The sequence below is a fragment of the Schistocerca americana genome, chromosome 8, assembly GCF_021461395.2.
Source record: "Schistocerca americana isolate TAMUIC-IGC-003095 chromosome 8, iqSchAmer2.1, whole genome shotgun sequence".
NCBI lineage: Eukaryota > Metazoa > Arthropoda > Insecta > Orthoptera > Acrididae > Schistocerca > Schistocerca americana.
Window position 1 is genome coordinate 513,520,073 of NC_060126.1, and position 17,529 is coordinate 513,537,601.

Genomic DNA, 17,529 nt, shown 5'->3' on the forward strand with positions numbered 1-17,529 from the left:
TCAAAATGCTGCAACAAAGATTTTTCATCGCTTACCCAGTGATATGAAATGTCTGACAGAAACCACAGTAAAATTTGAAAACAAACTGAGAAAATTCCTTCAAGAAGAATTTCTATTATTATAATGTGTAGAATGTGATCCGTAGATCTCACTTTTTTTCGTTTGTAATATAAACTTAGAAATGTTCAGAATGTAACCAAATGTGCAAATTAATTTGCAATATGAATGTAAAATGACTCGATGCATAACATTAGACTCTACCGTGCGAGATGATCCATGGAACATGTAACTAAGCAACTAACTAAATAACTAAATCTTACAAATTGTTGAGTGTAGTAGACAATATTTCTTCAACATCAAGTATTAGCATATTTCTAAAGAATGAATGAATGAATGAATGAAAATGGATCAAACAATAACTGATGCGACATTTTGAAAGGGTACCATATACTCAATATATTTACACTCAGGCCTACAGTGACCTGGAACAGTGCTGTTTACTACAGTTTTAAAGCTTCAAAAGAAATCTGTTACGAGTACTTTGAAAATATCCCAAAGACAATTATACAGTGGTAAATTAAAAGACTTAAAAATATTAACTGTCATGGCAACATACACTATCGAGCAAAAGTATCCTGTCACCTGTCAGAGAATGTCATTAGTGACTGTGTCCACCCTTTGCATTTACAACAGCTTGAACACTATTGGGGACACTTTTGACAAGGAGTCCAAATGTCCTTGGAGGAACAATAGCCTAGTTTTCCTCAGTAGCTAAAAACAGAGAAGGTAACAATATCGAACGCTCAGGTCCGGAGTGAAGTCAACGTTCTGTCTCTTCCAAAAGGTGCTCCTTCCGGTTCAGGTCAGAACACCAGGCAGACGAGTCTATTTTGAGAACATTACTGTCCAAAACCCACTGCCTCACAGATGATGCTCCACGACAGACTGTACTGTCACGGCAATACAATAATCGTGTTCTTTGCTGCATGTGGTCCAGTGGTGTCACTCTCTCCACCCCTCAAGAGCTGCCCAGCTCTGATTACAGAAACAATTCGCTTATGAGGAGCTGCTCAACAGTCATATTCCACTCTTTTTTAACATACTACCAATAGTCAGTATGTGAGGCCTACCTGGTCTCTGTTTAGCTTTAGTTGTACCTTTGCATTTCCACTTCACAATCACAGCACAGACAGTCAACTCGGGAAGCTTTATGAGGGTTGAAGTGTCCCTGACAGATCTTTTACTCAGGTGACATCCAGTGACTAGTCACCGAGCTCTCCTGACGGGTCCCTTCTGCCGTCGCTGTTTCTCTACCGACAGCACGATACTCTCCGCCTCCTTGTGTGTGCTGGTGGGTTCGCATCTTGTGAAATCTAGAGGACAATTCCACATAATGCAGGGATGTCTGACATTTTTAAGCTGACAGTGTATCCTATTCTTGAAGCTGCACAGAACAGCCTTCTTCAACACAGAATTATGTGCTCATAAAAACTGCAAGCAGGAATAATAGCCACATACACATCAAATGCTCAAAACTACTGGAGAATGATCTAATAAATGCAGCAAGCACTCTTTCATTTGCACATAACATTCTGTAAATGTCGCTGCCGAGTAGGACGACTGGCATCGAGGAACGAGTCAGGTTACACATTGACATGTAGAAGCTGCTACTGCAGGTAACTTCTGCAACTAGATGTTATGAATAGTGCCTACCCTTCAAACCAGTTATTATGGGACTTATTTCTGGCTTACTTTGCATATATAAGGGGATAAAGCAGGCAGTTTGACAAGAAAGTGACTGCTGTTCCTCTTATGCTGCTCGGTTGCTATTTATATCTACTATTTGATACAACAACAAGCTCCTGGCAAAAAATAGTAAGAAAGTGATGTCAGTTCTCAAAAATAAATGGAAACACTGCCTGATTTTTGTTTGCTGCTAGAGCATTATGGCAAATATTGCGCAAGCGCACACGCAAGTTACTGACACACAGCTTTGGTTTGTTCCCCACAAGAAAATTTACAACAAGAATACAAGAACATAGCAATTGATAATTTATTTTTAACTCTTGTTGTCTTTTTAAAAAATAGGTGTGGACCACTTAATAAAGGACTGGCAGCTTACAGGCGTACAGCTGGTTCACAGTGCCCTGCAGGCATAATATTTCAACAGTCAGATACATCACCACTGTCAGGCACACTGATGAACAGTTTTGTCAGCGATCCTGATGACGGCAAAATGTCTGATTGTTAAAATATTGTTCCTGTACCTAGCTCAATCAACTAATACACTATGATGAACAGAAGAATCACAGTCGATATATGATTTGGTTGACCATGATGATTAAATTTTGGCTATAAAGTGTCCCCACCAGCTAAGTTTAGCTAAGGAAAGGAAAGGCAGAGCTTCATAGAATCATAAATTCTGCCTCAATTACACTATTCTGAGGTACTCTAAGTTCTACACAATACCATCAATAAAGAAAAACAAATGTAATATGTACAAAAATGCGAGAGTTCAAGAATAGAGCAATGAAAATTTGGAGCATTGTTAGGCATTAAATGAATAAACTTGGTAAGGCAAAAAATGTCCAACTTACAGATGACAATAGTTACAAGACGTGTCAGATTCAAATCACTAGCTACCAAATTCAATTAATTCTTTCTAACACTAGTAGAAAAAAATGGGGCAAAAATGGGGCACTGAAACCAGATTTATTAGATTTGCGAACACCATCAAAAGGAGAGACTGATACTCACCACACAGAGGAGGCACTAAGTCGAAGATAGGTGTGAAGGAAAAGATTGCTAAACATTTCAGCTTTCTTTCACACACACACACACACACACACACACACACACAGTCACTGTCTCCGGGCACTGAGGTCCGACTCTAGACTGCGACTGTGGAAGTCTGCAGAAACATGGCGGAGACAGGATAGGGCAGCTAGGTGCAGTGTCGAGAAGCTGAGGGAGAGGGAAGAGGAGACTTGTAGGTGCATTAGTATGATAGAAAGCTTTTGGAGTGGAAGCAGGAAACATTGTAACTGATTAGACGAGAGGTATTAGTGAAAGCTGAGGCCAGGGGGTTACGGGAACAAAAAATATGCTACAGGGAGAGACCCCACCTGTGCAGTTCAGAAGAGCTGGTGTTTGTAGGAAGAACCCAGAAGGCACAGGAAGTGAAAAAGTCATTAAAGTAAAGCAGAGTACGTTGAGTGACATGCTCACCTACTGGGTGGTCCAGCTGTCTCTTGTCCATAGTTGGGCAGTGGCCATTCATGCAGACAGACAGCTTGCTAGTTATCATAGCCCTGTCAAAAGCAGAACAGCATTTGAAGCTTTGTTGGTAGATCAGATGGCTGCTTTTGTCTCCCTGCCTTTGATTGGGTAGGAGATGCCTGTTACAGGACTCCAGATGCCTGGAGTGGAAGGATGCATGGGACAGGTCTTGCATCTGGGTCTATTGCAGAGATGTGAGTTGTGAGGCAAGGGGTTGGGAGCAGGAGTGGAGCAGGGGTGGAAAAGGATACTGCATAGGTTCAGTGGCCAGCAGAGTACCACTGTGGGAGGAATGTGGAGGGTATCCATCATTTCGAAGCTCGACGAGAGGTAGTCAAAACTCTGGCAGTCAATGTGATTCAGTCACTTCAGTCCTCGGTGGTACTGAGTCATAAAGGGAGGGCTCTTTAGTGGTCGGACAGTGGGTGTGTGGGACATTGTAAGTGACTGGAGAGAGAAGGCATGGGAGATCTATTTCTAGACGAGGTTGGGAGGGTAATTTTGGTCTGTGAAGACCTCAGTGGGACCCTTGACATATTTGGAGAGGGGTTACTCATCACTAGAGATGTGATGACCATGGGTGGTTAGGCTGTAACTTCTTGATATGGAATGGGTGGCAGCTGTTGAAGTGGAAGTACTGTTGGTGGTTGGTAGCTTGGATGTGGATAGGGGTAGTGATGTAGCAATCTTTGAGGTGCAGTTCAACATTGAGAAAGGTGGCTTGTTGCTTTGAGGAGGATCAGGTGAAACATATGGGGGACAAGGCATTGTAAGTTGTGGAGAAAGTGTTTCAACTACCTCTCATCGTGCCTTTAAATGAGGAATATCCTCCCTACCCTCCCACCGTGGCATTCCACTGCCCACTAAATCTATGTCACATCGTTTTCCATCCCTATTCCACCCCTGATCCCTACCCTTGCCTCTTAGCTCATATCCCTGCAGCAGACCCAGATGCAAGACCTGTCCCATGCATCCTCCCACTCCAGTCCTGTCACAGGCGTCTCCTGCCCAATCAAAGGCAGGGCCAACTGTGAAAGCAGCCATCTAATCTACCACAGAAGCTTCCTGCTTTCTATGTAGATGTGACAACTAACAAACTGTCTATTTGCATGAATCGCCACCACCAAATTGTGGACAAGAGACAGCTGGACAACCCAGTAGCTGAATATGCCACCCAACACATTGTGCTTTACTTTAACGACTTTTTCACATGCTGCACCTTCTGGATTCTTCCCATAAACACCAGCTCTTCTGAACCACACAGGTGAGGTCTGCCCTTACAACATATTCTTTGTTCCCATAACCCCCCTGCCCTCAACTTTCACTGGTACCTCTCCTCCACTCGCCTACAACATTCCCTGCTCCCACTCCATGCACTTACCAGTCTTTCCCCTCCATCTCCTCTCAGCCTCCCAACACTGCAACTAGCAACCCTACCTTGTCTGCACCACATCCATGCACACTCCCACAGGAGCAAAGCTTCTTCCCCCACCCCTGCCCTGCTACCCTTCTCCCCCCCTCCCTGTCCCTCCCATCTTACTCCCACCACCCAACCCAGATTCCTGCTCATGTCAGACACAGTTGTAATCTGGAGTCATGCCCCCAACACCACGAGACAGTGGCACGCTTGTATGAGTTGGGCTTGTGCGAAAGTGTGTGTCTTCTATTTGGAATGAGTACTTCTTTGTCCAAAAGTTTAAATGTTTAGCAGTCTTTTTCCTTCATTCCTTTGTGTGATTCAAAGTTATGTGTGCCACATACCATATTCACAACAATCATTATGATGTGTAGAATGTCAACTGAAGAAACACAACAGACTAAAAAAAGAAAATGAAAATGAAAGAGGCCAGGAGCATGTAGAGGAGCTATCGCTCAATTTTAAAAGAATAATTGACAATGCACTGGATAGATATGTACATAGTAGAACAGTTCATAATGGGAAGACACCTCCATGGTATACAGTCATGGTAAAGAAACTTCTAAAGAAACATAGACTACCACATAATAGGTGTAAAACAAAGTATAGGGCTATAGATAAAGAGATGCTGAATGAAATACATCTCACTATCAAGAGAGTAATGTGTAAAGCTTTCATTGACTACCATAGCAGAATAATGTCAAGTGATATTTCACAAAATCCAAAGAAATTATGGTCACATGTAAAGGCTGTTAGTGCCACCAAAGTTATTGTCCTGCCCCTAGCAGACAGGTGTGTGTGTGTGTGTGTGTGTGTGTGTGTGTGTGTGTGTGTGTGTGTGTGTTCGCGCGCGACAGTAACTGAAACTGAGGGTAGCAAAGCATAAGCTGAAATGCTTAACTCCATTTTTCAAATATTCCTTTACAAAGGAAAACCCAGGAGAGTTGCTCCATTTAATTCTCATACCACCAAAAAGATGAATGAAATAAGTATTAGCGCCAGCGGTATTTAGAAGCAGTTGAGATTGTTAAAACTGAACAAAGCTGCACGGCCCAATGGAAGCCCTGTCAGTTTCTATACTGAATTTGTGGCCAAGTTAGCCCCTCTTCTAACTGTAAACTATTGTAGATCCCTTGAACAGAAAATTGTGTCCAATTCTTGGAAAAAAGCACAGGTCACACCCATTTATAAAAAGGGACACAGAAGTGATCCACAAAACTACCGTCCCATATTGTTGACATCAAATTGTCGCACAATCTTATAACATACTCTGAGCTCAAAAATAATGAGGTATCTCAAATAGAATGACTTCCTTCATGCCAACCAGCACGGATTTCAAAAACATCAATCATGCGAAACCCAACTGTCACTTTTCTCACATGACACACTGAAAGCTTCGGATCAAGGCAATCATGTACATGCAGTATTTCTTGATTTTTGAAAGACATTTCACTCAGTGCCACACTTACACTTATTGTCAATAATATGATCAAATGGGGCATCAAGTGAAATTGTGACTAGAACAAGGACTATTTGGTAGGGAGGACGCAGCATGTTATTTTGGATGGAGAGTCATCGTCAGATGCAGAAGTAACTTTCTGTGTGTCCTAGGGAAGTGTATAGGGAACTATGCTGTTCATGTTGTACATTAATGATCTTGCAGACATATTAATAATAACCTCAGGCTTTTTGCAGGTAACACTGTTATCTGTAATGACGTACTATCTGAAAGAAACTGCATAAATATTCTGCCAGATCTTAAGATTTCGAAGTGGTGCCAAGATGGCAACTTGCTTTAAATGTCCATAAATGTAAAATAGTACACTTCACAACACGAAAATAAAAAAAGAAAAAAAATTGTAGTGTCCTTGACTAGAATACCAATGAATCACTGTTGGAATTGCCCATCTCATACAAATACCTGGGTGCAACACGTTGTAGGGATATGAAATAAGATGATCACATAGGCTCAGTTGTGGGTAAAGCACGTGGTAGATTTCAGTTGATTGGTAGAATACTGGGGAAGTGCAATCAGTCAACAAATGAGATTGCTTAGAAATCCCTCATGCAATCCATTCTAGAATATTGCACACGGATATGCAGCCTGTACCAGATAAGTCTAACAGGGAATATTGAATGTATACAGAGAAGAGGTGCATGAATCGTCATAAGTTTGTTTGATTCTTGGCAGAGTTTCATAAAGATACTGAAGACACTGAACAGGCAGACTCTTGAAAACAGACATAAACTACCCCAAAGAAGTCTGCTAAGGGAGTTTTAAGAACTGACTTTAAATTATTTCTCTACAAATATACTACAACCCACTACGTATTGCTTACATAGGGATTTTGAGGACCAGAGTAGGGCAATAACACAATCAATCATTATTGCCGTGCTCCATACATGAATAGAACGGAAAGAAAACAATAACTGGTACAATGGGTCATATACTCTGCCATGCACTTCATGGAGGCTTGCAGAGTATAAATGTAGATAAATCGCCCTGTTGGCATTTTCTGTAACAATGCCATGGCCTTTGAGAGCACAGATAATAAAATTCCACTGGCAAAATTAAAATATTTAGGTATTTACAGGCATCCCCCTTGTAGGGACAGAACCACACCTCAGCAAGTAGGTGTGTAATGTTAACAAGTGACACCACAGGAATAAAACAAGTAGGGTAACATTAAATATGGAGTTTTGTAATGTTAAGTATGTATTGAAAATACACAAACATTCAAAACAGTAAGTGAACATCTTCCTGGTCAAGCCTCTGACATCCATATCTACATCTATACTCTGCAAGCCACTGTGAAGTACATGGCAGAGGATACGTTCCACTGTACTATTCACTAGGTCTTTTTCACATTCCATTTATATGATACTTGGAGTCTGGGTGGACAAAGTGTGCACACTGCTGCAACGAACAGTGTTGTACAAGTGGAACACACTACAACTGAACTCTATATAGTGAGCTTGACAGTGCAGAATTTACAAATTGGTTTAGAAAAGTGCTAAAAATCTGCCTGCGACAAAGATAATTACAAGGGACAAACTAGGTTCACATTTCACAAGTGAGGTTCTTCAGGTATGTGAAGAAAATGATAAAGTTTGTGTGTATCCCAGCCAACACAACTCATTTAACACAACCTTCGGATGTGGTTTTTTTTTCTTTTTTCTTTTCTCCCCAATCCCTTGAAGACTCACTAGAGGAAAACACCAACTGATTTCAAAATGAGGAAGCCACAGTTCTCAATTGTACCAAACATAATGTTTCCATTCTTTCTTAATGAACTCATAAATTGTCTGGGGCATAACAACAAGATGAATCTCTGAAATGTGTTCAAGGTATGTGGAATAATGCCACTCAAAAAAGAAGCTTTATTCTCTAAATTCTCAGGTGAACAGGATATGAAAGAAACAAAAGGAAGCTGTAGTTGAACTTGTAGTTTCTTGTAACTCTTCATGCTTTCCCGGCGATCTGTTGACATCTTGGATATTCGGGAATCCAGCCGGATGTTCGTGTCGTTCTCGCACGATATTTCAACAGTGTGCCTCGCTGTCTTCTTCAGGTGCTACCTGAGACTGGTCCTTGGGTCGATCGAGTCCAATATTTATGCCTGGGAGGAGCTGGGCATTCCCTAATTGGTCTGCGCCGGGTCGAGTGTTCCATCTGTGGTCCGCGCCTACCAGACTCGGCTTCAACGGACCCCTCCAGTCGCAGATGTTCCGACTGCAGTCAGCGCCTGTTCTGGCCGTCCTCAACGGATGTGGTTATCATCTGAGGTGTGTCAGACACAGTCTGAAATGTTGGGTACTCTATCTCCTGACTGTTACTATGCTGGGCGCTCCCTAATCGGTCCGCGCCGCGTCGTGTGTTCCGTCTGAGGTCCGCGCCCGGCAGACGCGGCTACATTGCCCTCTCTGGTCGCTGGTGTTCCCTCCGCCGTCCGCGCCCGGCCTGGCCGTCTTCTGAAGTCGAGTTCATAATCTGGGGTGTGTCAGACTTATTTACAGTCTTTACGTGAAAAGAAAAAAAAAACAATAGCCCCTCCAAATACAAAAATTAAGAAAACCAATGTACACCCTGGTAAAGCTGTTCATGCACTGAACGGTCCAAAATCATTCAAAAGATTATCACGTGAAAATGTGTCTGCACTACATAAAAGTTCCAGTTGTCTCTAGGTACAAATGATCCTCAGCCAAGTTGTTCCATGTCACCCACAGCTAACGAAGAACTCCCAGATTCCAAGAAAAATCTTTTAGAAGTGTGATAATCCTTCATCAGAAGATGAGCTTGGTGTAATGAAATTGCCAAGGACTCTGAAAACTGATGAAAAGATCCTGTAGTTGAAGATTTGCTGCCCACTCAGTGCCAAGATCTTTTTCCAAATGACTTTGTTGTGGTGAAAGTAGTTGGGGGTAAAAGGGGAAGCAAACTTTTCACTACCATTTGTATTATTCAAAACGTTGCAACACAGGGAAATGTACTTGAAGTTATGGGGCTTCAATCCAGTGACTCAATGGAAACCACATTTGTTCCAAAAGAACACGGTACATTCACTGCCCCATTTTGTGATTCGATTGGCAAGCTGCCTCCACCACAGTTACAGGATGAACGGCGTACAATTCTGTATAAATTTTCAAGGAGCATTTTAATAAAAGAAGTTTAATGTTTTTTGTCAATAAAAGTTTTCTGTAGTGTGTTTTAATCCACAGAAATGTGTGTTTCACTAATACCTAGCTTGTCAACATTTTCAATACATCCAGTTTTCAATGGGGATCACTGAGATCCCTTTACAGGGCTCCTACCCATACTGCACTATACTAACATTTATCTCTGGACCATTTGCATGTGTTCATAACAAAACAAATTTGAAGGGTCAATTTACACCATGTCACAGCGTAACACTGATCCCTTTCAATTATTATTATTATTATTATTATTATTTTTTTTTTTTTTTTTACTAACCTATGAAAAATATAAGATACAGAGTGCACTACGGATGTTTATATAGAAATAATGAACAATAATAAAAATCACCATGAATATAAATCGGTATCTGCAAGAGATATTCTACAAAAACATCAAAAAGGGGTCAGTTTCCCCCCCCCCCCAGATGACAGTACAGGTCTCACAAACTTGAGCAATATTCTACGATGGGTTGCACAAGAGGTGTGGGCAATCTCCTTTGTAGACTAATTCCATTTGCCCAGTATTTTGCAAATAAACCAAAGTCTGCCACCTGCTTCACCCACAACTAAGCTTATGTGACCATTCCACTTCATTAAGTGTTACACCCAGGTACTTGTATGAATTTACACATTCAAACAGTGACGCACAAGTATTATGTATATAGAATCCTAGATATTATTTTATTTTATTTTATTTCATTTTGCAAAGTGCACAATTTTAGATTTTTGAACAGTTAAAGCAAGTTGGCAATCAATGCACCGCTTTAAAATCTTACAAAGGAGTGACTGAATGTCTATCCAGCTTCGTTTAGACAGTACGTTGTTGCAGATAACTGCATCATCTGTGGAAAGTCCGGTGTACTATTAATAGTGTCCATGAGATCATCAATATATAACACGAACAGCAAGGGACATTAAACACTTCCCTGTGTACAACCACAGTTACTTCAACATGTGTCAATGATTCTTCATGCAAGATAACACACTGTGTCCTCCCACACAGGAAATCTTCAATCCAGTCGCATACTTCATCTGATACGCCATATGAACATATTTTTCATAATAAGCATAGGTGTGGTACTGAGTCAAATGTTTTTTGGAAATCTGGAATTCTCATAATTATCTATTTGTGTAATTAATGTTATCAATATAATAGAAGGAAACATTCCACGTGGGAAAAATTATATATAAAAACAAAGATGAGGTGACTTACCGAACGAAAGCGCTGGCAGGTCGATAGACACACAAACAAACACAAACATACACACAAAATTCAAGCTTTCGCAACAAACTGTTGCCTCATCAGGAAAGAGGGAAGGAGAGGGGAAGACGAAAGGAAGTGGGTTTTAAGGGAGAGGGTAAGGAGTCATTCCAATCCCGGGAGCGGAAAGACTTACCTTAGGGGGAAAAAAGGACAGGTATACACTCGCACACACGCACATATCCATCTACACATACAGACACAAGCAGACATATTTAAAGACCAAATATGTCTGCTTGTGTCTGTATGTGTGGATGGATATGTGCGTGTGTGCGAGTGTATACCTGTCCTTTTTTCCCCCTAAGGTAAGTCTTTCCGCTCCCGGGATTGGAATGACTCCTTACCCTCTCCCATAAAACCCACTTCCTTTCGTCTTCCCCTCGCCTTCCCTCTTTCCTGATGAGGCAACAGTTTGTTGCGAAAGCTTTAATTTTGTGTGTATGTTTGTGTTTGTTTGTGTGTCTATCGACCTGCCAGCGCTTTCGTTCGGTAAGTCACCACATCTTTGTTTTTATGTGTAATTAATGTTCTTCATAACTGACTGTTAGTGTACTTGACAGATGTACCCTGGTGCTACTGGTTCTGCTGCTTAATGTAAAATTTGAATCATTCCATGTCCCTGAAGTTCTCACGCATTGTGGCATTTCAGAAACATGATGTGTGAATAAATGTACAGTTGCACTTTTGTTTTGGTCTGTACCACAGAGAAATATTTAATTATGTACACTTTTATGTTACATTTGTATGTTGCGTGTGTATTCATAAAGAGTGAAATGTTCATTTTTACTACATGTATGCCACCATTATCCGTTAATCTGAAAATGGGTTGCATCTGATCATGACCACAAACACTTCATTTACAAGCCCTACATAGATTCCATAAACTTAACTCACTGTATGAATTTTGATGTTGAATTTCATAATGATCCGTGTACTATGATTTTAATTTGTTTATGGTGGATAGTGGGGGTATGGCCCACTATTTTTATAATTTATTTTTTCATAAGATAATCCCCCCATGAACCGTGGACCTTCCCATTGGTAGGGAGGCTTGCGTGACTCAGCGATACAGGTAGCCGTACCGTAGGTGCAACCACAACGGAGGGGTATCTGTTGAGAGGCCAGACAAACGTGTGGTTCCTGAAGAGGGCAGCAGTCTTTTCAGTAGTTGCAGGGGCAACAGTCTGGATGATTCAGTGATCTGCCCTTGTAACATAAAACAAAACGACCTTGCTGTGCTGGTACTGCGAACGGCTGAAAGCAAGGGGAATTACAGCCGTAATTATTCCTGAAGGCATGCAGCTCTACTGTATGGTTAAATTATGATGGCATCCTCTTGGGTAAAATATTCCGGAGGTAAATACTCCCCCATTCAGATCTCCATGCAGGGACTACTCAGTAGGACATTATTGTCAGGAGAAACAAAACTGGTGTTCTATGGATCAGAGCATGGAATGTCAAGTTCTTAATCAGGCACGTAGGATAGAGAATTTAAAAAGGGAAATGAATAGGTTAAAGATAGATACAGTGGGAATTAGTGAAGTTCAGTAGCAGAAGGAACAGGACTTCTCATCAGGTGAATACAGGGTTATGAATACAAAATCAAATAGGGGTAATTCAGGAGTAGGTTTAATAATGAGTAAAAAGATAGGAAGGCATGTAAGCTACTATGAAAAGCACAGTAAATATATTACTGTACCCAACATAGACACAAAGCCCACAACCACCACAGTAGTACAACTAGCTCCGCAGATGAGAAGATTGAGAAAATGTATGATGAGATAAAAAAAATTATTGAGATAGTTAAGGGAGCCAAAAATTTAACAGTCATGGAGGCCTGGAATTCGATAGTAGGAAAAGGAAGAGAAGGAAACATAGTAGGTGAATATGGACTGGGCGAACGAATGAAAGAGGAAGTGACCTTCGAGAATTTTGCACATAGCATAATTTAATCATAGCTAACACTTGGTTTAAGAATCAGGAGAGGAGGTTGTGTACGTGGAAGATACCTGGAGACACTGGGCGGTTTCAGTCTGCTTATATAATGGTTAGACAGAGATTTAGGAACCAGATTTTAAATTGTAAGACATTTCTATGGGCAGATGTGGACTCTGGCCACAATTTATTGGTTATGAACTGCAGATTAAAACCGAAAAAACTGCAAAGAGGCAGGAATTTAAGGAGATAGGACCTGGATAAACTGAAAGAACCACAGGCTGTAGAGGGTTTCAGTTTGAGCTTTAAGGTACGAACTGACAAGAATGGAGGGAAGGAATACAGTAGAAGAACAATGGATAGCTTTGACAGATGAAATAGTAAAGGTAGCAGAGGATCAAGTAGGTAAAAAGACAAGGGCTCGTAGACGTCCTTGGGTAACACAAGAGATACTGAATTTAATCAATGAAAGGAGAAAATATAAAAATGTAATAAATGAAGCAGGCAAAAGGGAATACAAATGTCTAAGAAATGAGATCAGCAGGAAGTGCAAAATGGCTAAGCAGGAACGGGTAGAGGACAAATGTAAGGATGTAGAAGCATATATCACTAGGGTAAGATAGATACTGCCAACAGGAAAATTAAAGAGACCTTTGGAGAGAAGACAACCACCTGTATGAATATAAAGAGTTCAGATGGAAAGCCAGTCTTAATCAAAGAGGGGAAAGCAGAAAGGTGGAAGGCGTCTAGATAGGGGAGATGTACTTGACGGTAATATTATGGAAATGGAAGAGGACTTAGACAAAATAAGAAGAGAGATATGATTCTGTGAGATGAATTTGACAAAGCACTGAAAGACCTAAGTTGAAACAAGGCTCTGGGAGTAGATAACATTCTGTTAGGGCTACTGACAGCCTTGGGAGAGCCATCAATGACAAAACTGTTCCATGTGGTAAGGAAGATGTATGAGACAGGCAAAATACCCTCTGACTTCAAGAAGAATATAATAATCACAATTCCAAAGAAAGTAGGTGCTGACAGGTGTGAAAATTACTGAACTATCAGTTTAATAAGTTATGGTTGCAGAATACTGATATGAATTCTTTACAGCAGAATGGAAAAAATGGTAGAAGATCAATTTTGGTTCCAGAGAAATATACGAACATGCAAGGCAATACTGGCCCTGCAACTTCTCATAGAAGATAGGTTAAGGAAAGGCAAACGTACATTTATAGTATTTGTAGACTTAGAGAAAGATTTTGACAATGTTGCCTGGAATATTCTCTTTCAAACCCCACAGATGGCAGGGGAAAAATACAGGGAGTGAAAGGCTATTTACAATTTGTATAGATACCAGATGGCCATTATAAGAGTCAGGTGGCACGAAAGGGAAGCAGTGGTTGAGAAAGGAATGAGACAGGGTTGCAGCCTATCCCCAATGTTATTCAATATATCTATTGAGCAAGAAGAGAAGGATAAAAGCTTTGAGGTTTGCCAATGACATTGTAATTCTGTCAGAGACATCAAAGGACTTGGGAGAGCAAGTGAACAGAATGGACAGTGTCTTCAAAGGAGGATATAAGATGAACACCAACAAAATGAAAATGAGGATAGCGCCTGCGCGGCGTTGGAATAAAATTTTTACTATGGTAAAACTGCAAATTTATCACACTGTATTCAGGTTTTGACATACGTTACCGGTACTCAATTTTATAGTATGCCTATAATACCACTCATTGCGTTTTCCATAAAAAGATTTTCATAATGTAGAGGCAAATAACACTACACAAAACGGTCCAAGGACCGAGAGAAACTTGAACATAATCTCAATTATGATATATGGTGAAAATTATTTTAGCTTGACTGATAAATCTAACCTTTTATTCTGTCATTGGCAACACTTTCCATTTCAACCACTGGTTGTCAACGACGAACTCGAGCATACTACTCAGATACCAGTCAGATATCAAGCAAAAGTTTATCGCATAGTAATCTTGTTTACGTTGCACAAGCGCGAGTTTTGTACGTCTGTATAGGGCTCATGTACACAAATCCTTTCACAAATAACTTTTCGTTACTCATTCAATTAGAAAACATGCCACTTCAAATGATCACTTGTTTTCCCTAAATATGAAAACAACACGTAAAATGTTCAGCGCGCGGGGTTGACACACAAACATTAAAGTCAGATGACAAGACAACGTGATTAGTACGCAACAACTAGAGGTGGCAAAAAATAACGTAACTGATAGAAATAACCGGTTACTGAGAAGTAACGGTTACTGCGATAACCGTTCCCCTGATTCTGGCAGTTATTTCAATAACTGTTTAGTGTCAACAGTGCCTCGCGCCATCTGTTGACCGAAGATCGTACTGCGCATTTGGAGGCGTTCTATAGACCATGGGAATAACTGTGAGACTGCGCGCCATCTGTTGATAAGAACTGTGTACTATTTCGTGGGCCTTCGTTACTTTTAGCATAAACAATTAAATAAAGTTAATGTCCGAGTCGTGGCTGATAGGAGCTGCAGTACAGGCATTAACAAGTACGGTCGTTCCCTTAAGCCACCGCCTTACTTGTTAGATTAGCTTGGACGGGTAGTACAAGGAAAGTTACTAAGGAATTCGAGCGACTATGGAAATAACTGTCAGAGCCGGTATTCTCCTCTGGCAGTTATCGGTATTGGCTCGTAGTTCTAGTTCTCTGGTAGTTATCGGGCTACCACCACAGATAACCTGGAAGCTGGTAACGGAATAACTGTGTGTCTAGACGTTCCTGACTCGGTGACTCCAGTTAAAGGTGGTAGTTCCAGGTGATATTTCCAGAGAGGATAGTAACTGGAGCGAACAAATATTTTCGTACTGCTACGGAAATAGCCGCTGGCCATCACGAATGACAAATAACATGTCAGAAAGTATAACATAATACAGTGGAATATAATGATTATTATCCTCATCATTTGTCAGGAGATTGTCAAAATACGTGAATATATCACAGTAACTGCTAATATTTACAGAATTGGTACACTGACAGAATAAAACACAGTTACGTACTTTTAATAAATTTATCGTACACAGAATACCCGATCTTGACTGTTGCAACCAAGTGCTGTCAAAACTGAAATAAAGCAGAATTTTTACCTAAGCTGGTATATCAGTCTCTGTTACGATATTCATCTACAGAGTAGAAGGAGGGGTCACTGGAAGCGTCTGATTCCACCCGTCTGCTTCGACGTAAAGGTGTTGTGGTGTGTGAATGTCATTACGGCACGGTGTTTATGAGTTGGTTTTTGTGTGTGTGGGGGGGGGGGGGGGCTGTCGATCTAGGTTGCAGTGCCGGAATTTGCTGGTGGTAATTAATTTTATTTTTTTTTCTAGCTGTGATGTTTTGTGTATTTATGAAGTATTGAATGTGATTTAATTTATGTAGGGATGATTGATTTGTGGACTTTTGGGATTGTGGTTTTATTTTTCGCAGTTGTAGGTGTTGGTTGTTTGGCATCAGTAGCTGTGGTGGACCTATATAGGTCACTGGATGATGACCGATTCCCATTTTCATAATTGTGTGTGTTGATGTTTTAGTATCGTCATTTGAGGTTGACCTATGTAGGTCAAGGGAAATGTCTGATTCCAATTTTCGTACTTTTAGTTGTGGGTATTGGTGTTTTGGTATGGTCACCTATAGTTGACCTATATTGTTCAAGGGAAGTGTCCGATTCCTGCAGATTTTTGTTGGTGTAGCAGAATGCTGTAGTTTTTTTCTTTTTGTTCTTCATTTTGTGTTTTGGGATCATGGTGTGTTTTCTTTACTAGCTTGTCCTCACCCTAAAACCCCCAACTTCCTGCAGTTGTCCCATTGGTTTGATTGTATTTTTGGTGGGAAATGTTATTGTATTATTTATGTGTATCTTCGTGTTTGTTGCCATGTGTATGTAGTGACGTCATAGACACACTTAAAATAGACATTTCCGGCATATTGATGATGGGTGGAATCAGACACTTATGTATCAAATAGTCATTCAAACACACTGTAAACCGTGCCTTATCTGAAACCAAGTTTTTAATGGTTGCTGACTTGCTGGCAGCTTATTGAAAATGCATGTTCCTGAATATTGGACCCCTTTTGGACCAAGGTAAGTAATTTTAGGTCTTTATGTAGATTTCTGTTCCCATTTCTAGTACTGATATTATGTATTAAACTATTGGTTGGAAATACTTGTAACAAATTTCATTAAGGAATAAATATACTAGGAAGCAGTGGTTAGAATACAAAGTTCCTTGAACAGGTTCCTACATGATGTTCTTGAATTGATACCACAAACGATTTTTATTACACGCTTTTACATGCGAAAAACTTTTGCTACGTTTGATGAGTTACCACAGAATATGTTCCCTTATGAAATAATAGAATGAAAAAATGTGGTATGCCCTTCCCAACTGAATTTATTATCGAGTTGTAGTCCCAGAAATGTAACACTGTCAACGTTTTCGATCTGCATGTCTTCATATGTTATAAACATGCTGTCGCTGGGGAAATCGAGCAGTTTGCAAATCTGACATAAAACTTGGATTAGCGTACTCACACTTTCCCCAATAGGACTAGCTTTTACAGCACAGGAGTAAACGAATCTGTCACATTACGTATATTTTTTGTTGTATTACAAGGCTGTACACTTTATTCTATTATGTGAGCAGCACAAGAAATTAAGCTTCGAATTTAACCTAGAGTACTCAGTTTACATATTACTTCATACTTAAAAACGCACGTTGTTAACATTTTACTTAAACAGTGCTTTGGCGAAGTTCCGCGTACTTTCTGTCGCAGCTGCGAAGATAATATTTCTAATAGCGACCGATAACCTACAAACATATAATCTGAAACACTAATAATCGTTCTAACATCAACTAAAATGTACCCGGCTGAGGTTATGACACGATTCAT

At 40.4% G+C, this 17,529-nt stretch overlaps 1 protein-coding gene across 2 annotated transcripts in view; it reads right to left on the bottom strand.

Annotated features, from left to right (window-relative positions):
- LOC124545039 (protein GUCD1) overlaps positions 1-14,802 on the bottom strand; it is a 48,600-nt gene extending 33,798 nt beyond the window's left edge. The window contains exon 1 of one of the 2 annotated variants that reach the window (XM_047123824.1): positions 14,465-14,802. In XM_047123824.1, the coding sequence (XP_046979780.1) occupies positions 14,465-14,495 (31 nt within the window). In that variant the 5' untranslated portion in view covers positions 14,496-14,802. Of the gene's footprint in view, positions 1-3,228; positions 3,334-14,464 lie in introns of those variants that run through there. The other variant, XM_047123823.1, reaches the window with a different exon arrangement.
- Between the last annotated feature and the right edge of the window lie 2,727 nt (positions 14,803-17,529).